Below are 7500 nucleotides of genomic sequence, written 5' to 3' on the forward strand. Positions count from 1 at the left end.
GTACTCTGTACATTACCTGGTCAGGTACTCTGTACACTACCTGGTCAGGTACTCTGTTCACTACCTGGTCAGGTACTCCGTATACTACCTGGTCAGGTACTCTGTACACTACCTGGTCAGGTACTCTGTACACTACCTGGTCAGGTACTCCGTATACTACCTGGTCAGGTACTCTGTACACTACCTGGTCAGGTACTCTGTTCACTACCTGCTCAGGTACAATGTTCACTACCTGCTCAGGTACTCTGTTCACTACCTGCTCAGGTACTCTGTTCACTAACTGTTAACAACTCAGCTCCTAACTGTTAACAACTCAGCTCCTAACTGTTAACAACTCAGTTCCTAACTGTTAACACCTCAGCTCCTAACTGTTAACAACTCAGTTCCTAACTGTTAACAACTCAGTTCCTAACTGTTAACACCTCAGCTCCTAACTGTTAACAACTCAGCTCCTAACTGTTAACAATTCAGTTCCTAACTGTTAACAACTCAGTTCCTAACTGTTAACACCTCAGCTCCTAACTGTTAACAACTCAGTTCCTAACTGTTAACAACTCAGTTCCTAACTGTTAACACCTCAGCTCCTAACTGTTAGTTAATGTTCATGTTTTTCTGCAGGTATGTTCAGCAGCTCCAAGCTGAAACACAGCACCTCCGACAGCGCCGACAAGAATGGAGTGAAGAACAGACTGAAGAAGTTCATTACCAGACGTCCATCCATGAAGACTCTGCAGGAGAAAGGCCTCATCAAAGGTTTCCTCTTTTTCTTATATATAAACAGTTTTAAGGATGTTCCCAGCCTCCTCTTCCACTCTGTGTGACAGTATCATATTTATTTTCTGTATCATGTTTTTGCAGCTCTACATTGAACTTCTCGGATGTTTCCATTCAGTGAAAATGTCTTGTTTGATTTTGAAATATTCTATATTAATGTCTGCTGCATCATTTCAGACACATTTCATCAAAACAACACATCCAACTTTGAGATTACTACTAGAGTATAAATAAAGTTTTGGGGGTTTGAATAAAGTTTTCACAACAGATCAGAGAGGTTTTCAGAAGTATAAACTGGTATCTGCATTATCTTGGTTAACAATTAGTCATCAAAACTTTTGTAACATTAGTCATTAAACCTGTTGTAACAATAATGATTAGTCATTAAATATATGACAATAACAATTAGTTATCAAAACTTTTGTAACATTAGTCAATAAGCCTGTTGTAACAATAACAATTAGTCCTTAAATATGTAACAATAATGATTCGTCATTAAATATGTAACAATAACAATTAGTGATAAAAACTTTTGTAACAGTCATTAAATATTTAACAATAACAATTAGTCATTAAACCTGTTGTAACATTAGTCATGAAACCTGTTGTAACAATAACAATTAGTCATGAAACCTGTTGTAACAATAACGATTAGTCATTAAATATGTAACAATAGCGATTAGTCATTAAAACTATTTTAACATTAATCATTAAACCTGTTGTAACAATAACAATTAGTCATTAAATATGTAATAATAACAATTAGTCATTAAATATGTAACAATAACAATTAGTCATTAGCAATTAGTCATTAAATATGTAACAATAACAATTAATTATTAAATATGTAACAATTAGTCATTAAATATGTAACAATAACAATTAGTCCTTAAACCTTTTGCAATATTAACTAGAGGCTATCTTGCGCGGTTCACATCCATCTTCGAACTCAGCCTACATTTTGATCTCAACTACACACCTGTAAAGTTTTCATGACTTTCATGATCTTGCACGGTTGTGACGCTATCGCATTGACAAAAGTTGTCTACAGATAGACAGACAGACATATAAACACCTGGCAAAGTACACAAACCTAACTTTAAAAAAAAAAAAAAAAAAACTCAAAACCTCCTCTGTGGTAGTTTCTGCTACAGTAGGTGTCCACATGGTAGGACCACATTATGCCATGATGACAACATCAAGTTGAAACAAGGTGAAACAAAGTGAAACAAAGTGAAACAAAGTGAAACAAGGTGAAACAAGGTGAAACAAGTTGAAACAAGGTGAAACAAGTTGAAACGAGGTTAAACAAGTTGAAACAAGTTGAAACAAGGTTAAACAAGGTGAAACAAAGTGAAACAAAGTGAAACAAGGTTAAACAAGTTGAAACAAGGTTAAACAAGGTGAAACAAGTTGAAACGAGGTTAAACAAGTTGAAACAAGGTGAAACAAGTTGAAACGAGGTTAAACAAGTTGAAACAAGGTGAAACAAGTTGAAACGAGGTTAAACAAGTTGAAACAAGTTGAAACTAGGTTAAACAAGGTGAAACAAGTTGAAACAAGGTGAAACAAAGTGAAACAAGGTTAAACAAGGTGAAACAAGTTGAAACGAGGTTAAACAAGTTGAAACAAGTTGAAACAAGTTGAACAAGGTTAAACAAGGTGAAACAAGTTGAAACGAGGTTAAACAAGTTGAAACAAGGTGAAACAAGTTGAAAAGAGGTTAAACAAGTTGAAACAAAGTGAAACAAGTTGAAACGAGGTTAAACAAGTTGAAACAAGTTGAAACAAGTTGAACAAGGTTAAACAAGGTGAAACAAGTTGAAACGAGGTTAAACAAGTTGAAACAAGGTGAAACAAGTTGAAACAAGGTTAAACAAGTTGAAACAAGGTTAAACAAGTTGAAACAAGTTGAAACAAGTTGAAACGAGGTTAAACAAAGTGAAACAAGGTGAAACAAGGTGAAACAAGTTGAAACGAGGTTAAACAAGTTGAAACGAGGTTAAACAAAGTGAAACAAGGTTAAACAAGGTGAAACAAGTTGAAACAAAGTGAAACAAGTTGAAACAAGGTGAAACAAGGTGAAACAAGGTGAAATCTATACCAGTCATATGCTGTCTGTGGTACTGATTGATGTTAATGTTCTAATTTCCATCTCAGATCGGGTTTTCGGCTGCCATCTGTTGACACTCTGTGAACGTGAAGGAACCACAGTGCCGAGGTTCGCTCAGATCTGTTTGGACGCCATTGAGAAGCGAGGTAGGTTGACTAACGGCCGCTGATGAAAGGTAAAACACTTCCTACTAAGTAATACGGTGTTAGGGTTAACCCCCTCCCACTCTTAGTACAGAGCACACCTGCCAGATGAGGGTTAGGGTTAGATCTTCTTTAGATCAGTATTTCTACAGACTGAAGTCCGTTTGGGTTTTGTTTCATCGACTGTGTGTTTATGGTTTCAGGTCTGGAGGTCGACGGGATCTACAGAGTTAGTGGAAATCTGGCCACAGTCCAGAAACTTCGCTTCATCGTCGATCAGGGTCAGTTCAACACAAACTGTCTCCTACAATTATTACATTTAAATTCTATTAATTTACAACAGGACATCTGTTTGAACAGAAACATAACTGCACCAGGATTCTGTTGCATCAACATAATGATGAAATATTGATAATATATCCGTTAATCTAGTTCTCACATCGTACGCTCGTATCAAACAGATCCTATATATAGATATATCTATAGGATCTATATAGATAGATGATGAAGGTTTTTCTAGTCACCACTCTTTGTTCAGTAAAGATGGTTAATTATTGAACTAGTCAAGCATGAGTTAATGTTTTCAACATTTAACCAAAAACACAGTATTTAGTTTTCAGAGTTTTGTAAATTCAAATTTTGATGTGATAAAAGCAAATGTAAAATACTGTAAATACTCAGAGCGATCTGAGTCCAGCTCATCAGCTAAACGATGTAAACATAATTAAATGATCCTCTGTCCCCCCAGAGGAGGACCTGGACCTGGACCACAGTCAGTGGGAGGATATCCACGTCATCACCGGAGCCCTCAAGATGTTTTTCCGGGAACTACCTGAGCCACTATTCCCCTTCAGGTTCTTCCAGCCGTTTGTTGAGGCCGTCAGTGAGTCAAACCCTCATACTCATATCTTTACTGGCTGCCTGCAGCGTATATATATATATATATATATATACGCTGCATATATATATATATATTTATTTATAGGATCCACTTTAACACTCTCACTCTGACTTACATAGCATTACACAGTCATTACACACATTAAACCTGTTAAACTACAATACTATACACATGTAAAACTGTTGCTGTTTTTTCTCTAAACAGAGATTAAAGAAACCAAACACAAAGTTCAGGCTGTGAAGAAACTGGTCCAGGAACTGCCCAAACCCAACCAGGACACCATGAAGGTGCTCTTCAGCCACCTGCACAGGTACGCCTACGTACACCTGAACCACACCTGAAGACTCAGTAGAAAGAACACAAAGTCAACCAGCTGAAAACATTTTAGTCACATTAAGTACTATTTAAGAAATCATTAGCCGAGCCATTGGTCAATCCACAGGAAATTAAATTAGTAATTACTTAAATTTAATACACTCACATTTATGAGTCAATCCTTGATCCCATAAGGACTATTTTCATGGGTTAGGGACTATTTAATGGGTTAGGGTTAGGGACTATCTAATAGGTTAGGGTTAGGGACAATTTAATGGGTTAGGGTTAGGGACTATTTCATGGGTTAGGGTTAGGGACTATTTCATGGGCTAGGGTTAGGGACTATTTAATGGGTTAGGGTTAGGGACTATTTAATGGGTTAGGGTTAGGGACTATTTAATGGGTTAGGGACTATTTAATGGGTTAGGGTTAGGGACTATTTAATGGGTTAGGGACTATTTAATGGGTTAGGGTTAGGGACTATTTAATGGGTTAGGGACTATTTAATGGGTTAGGGTTAGGGACTATTTTCATGGGTTAGGGTTAGGGACTATTTTCATGGGTTAGGGTTAGGGACTATTTAATGGGTTAGGGTTAGGGACTATTTAATGGGTTAGGGACTATTTAATGGGTTAGGTTTAGGGACTATTTTCATGGGTTAGGGTTAGGGACTATTTAATGGGTTAGGGTTAGGGACTATTTAATGGGTTAGGGTTAGGGACTATTTAATGGGTTAGGGACTATTTAATGGGTTAGAGACTATTTAATGGGTTAGGGTTAGGGACTATTTCATGGGTTAGGGACTATTTAATGGGTTAGGGTTAGGGTCTATTTAATGGGTTAGGGTTAGGGACTATTTAATGGGTTTGGGTTAGGGACTATTTAATGGGTTAGGGACTATTTTCATGGGTTAGGGTTAGGGACTATCTAATAGGTTAGGGTTAGGGACAATTTAATGGGTTAGGGTTAGGGACTATTTCATGGGTTAGGGTTAGGGACTATTTAATGGGTTAGGGACTATTTAATGGGTTAGGGTTAGGGACTATTTCATGGGCTAGGGTTAGGGACTATTTAATGGGTTAGGGTTAGGGACTATTTAATGGGTTAGGGACTATTTAATGGGTTAGGGTTAGGGACTATTTAATGGGTTAGGGACTATTTAATGGGTTAGGGTTAGGGACTATTTAATGGGTTAGGGACTATTTAATGGGTTAGGGCTAGGGACTATTTTCATGGGTTAGGGTTAGGGACTATTTAATGGGTTAGGGTTAGGGACTATTTTCATGGGTTAGGGTTAGGGACTATTTAATGGGTTAGGGTTAGGGACTATTTAATGGGTTAGGGTTAGGGACTATTTTCATGGGTTAGGGTTAGGGACTATTTAATGGGTTAGGGTTAGTGACTGTTTTCATGGGTTAGGGTTAGGGACTGTTTTCATGGGTTAGGGTTAGGGACTATTTAATGGGTTAGGGTTAGGGACTATTTTCATGGGTTAGGGTTAGGGTTAGGGACTATTTAATGGGTATGGGTTAGGGTTAGGGTTAGGGACTATTTAATGGGTTAGGGTTAGAGACTATTTTCATGGGTTAGGGTTAGGGTTAGGGTTAGGGTTAGGGTTAGGGTTAGGGACTATTTAATGGGTTAGGAACTATTTAATGGGTTAGGGTTAGGGACTATTTTCATGGGTTAGGGTTACGGACTATTTAATGGGTTAGGGTTAGGGACTATTTAATGGGTTAGGGTTAGGGTCTATTTAATGGGTTAGGGTTAGGGACTATTTAATGGGTTTGGGTTAGGGACTATTTAATGGGTTAGGGACTATTTCATGGGTAAGGGTTAGGGTCTATTTAATGGGTTAGGGTTAGGGACTATTTAATGGGTTAGGGTTAGGGACTATTTAATGGGTTAGGGGTTAGGGACTGTTTTCATGGGTTAGGGTTAGGGACTATTTAATGGGTTAGGGTTAGGGACTATTTTCATGGGTTAGGGTTAGGGACTATTTAATGGGTTAGGGTTAGGGACTGTTTTCATGGGTTTAGGGTTAGGGACTATTTAATGGGTTAGGGTTAGGGACTGTTTTCATGGGTTAGGGTTAGGGACTATTTAATGGGTTAGGGTTAGGGACTATTTTCATGGGTTAGGGTTAGGGACTATTTTCATGGGTTAGGGTTAGGGTTAGGGTTAGGGTTAGGGACTATTTAATGGGTTAGGGACTATTTAATGGGTTAGGGTTAGGGACTATTTTCATGGGTTAGGGTTAGGGACTATTTAATGGGTTAGGGACTATTTAATGGGTTAGGGTTAGGGTCTATTTAATGGGTTAGGGTTAGGGACTATTTAATGGGTTTGGGTTAGGGACTATTTAATGGGTTAGGGACTATTTCATGGGTAAGGGTTAGGGTCTATTTAATGGGTTAGGGTTAGGGACTATTTAATGGGTTAGGGTTAGGGACTATTTAATGGGTTAGGGTTAGGGACTGTTTTCATGGGTTAGGGTTAGGGACTATTTAATGGGTTAGGGTTAGGGACTATTTTCATGGGTTAGGGTTAGGGACTATTTAATGGGTTAGGGTTAGGGACTATTTTCATGGGTTAGGGTTAGGGACTATTTAATGGGTTAGGGTTAGGGACTGTTTTCATGGGTTAGGGTTAGGGACTATTTAATGGGTTAGGGTTAGGGACTGTTTTCATGGGTTAGGGTTAGGGACTATTTAATGGGTTAGGGTTAGGGACTATTTTCATGGGTTAGGGTTAGGGACTATTTTCATGGGTTAGGGTTAGGGTTAGGGTTAGGGTTAGGGACTATTTAATGGGTTAGGGTTAGGGACTGTTTTCATGGGTTAGGGTTAGGGACTATTTAATGGGTTAGGGTTAGGGACTATTTTCATGGGTTAGGGTTAGGGACTATTTAATGGGTTAGGGACTATTTAATGGGTTAGGGTTAGGGACTATTTTCATGGGTTAGGGTTAGGGACTATTTAATGGGTTAGGGTTAGGGACTATTTTCATGGGTTAGGGTTAGGGACTATTTAATGGGTTAGGGTTAGGGACTGTTTTCATGGGTTAGGGTTAGGGACTATTTAATGGGTTAGGGTTAGGGACTATTTTCATGGGTTAGGGTTAGGGTTAGGGACTATTTAATGGGTTAGGGTTAGGGTTAGGGTTAGGGACTATTTAATGGGTTAGGGTTAGGGACTATTTTCATGGGTTAGGGTTAGGGTTAGGGTTAGGGTTAGGGACTATTTAATGGGTTA

At 38.3% G+C, this 7500-nt stretch overlaps 1 protein-coding gene across 1 annotated transcript in view; it reads left to right on the forward strand.

Moving 5' to 3' along the window:
* The first annotated feature begins 588 nt into the window (after positions 1-588).
* The window catches only part of LOC119484109 (rho GTPase-activating protein 15-like), an 8939-nt gene continuing 2027 nt past the window's right edge, over positions 589-7500 (forward strand). Inside the window, exons 1-5 of the mRNA XM_037762619.1 lie at positions 589-753; positions 2935-3033; positions 3234-3311; positions 3779-3913; positions 4136-4241. Of these exons, the coding sequence (XP_037618547.1) occupies positions 621-753; positions 2935-3033; positions 3234-3311; positions 3779-3913; positions 4136-4241 (551 nt within the window). The 5' untranslated portion in view covers positions 589-620. The remainder of the gene's footprint in view (positions 754-2934; positions 3034-3233; positions 3312-3778; positions 3914-4135; positions 4242-7500) is intronic.

This window comes from Sebastes umbrosus (genome assembly GCF_015220745.1).
Source record: "Sebastes umbrosus isolate fSebUmb1 chromosome 13 unlocalized genomic scaffold, fSebUmb1.pri SUPER_13_unloc_2, whole genome shotgun sequence".
Lineage (NCBI taxonomy): Eukaryota > Metazoa > Chordata > Actinopteri > Perciformes > Sebastidae > Sebastes > Sebastes umbrosus.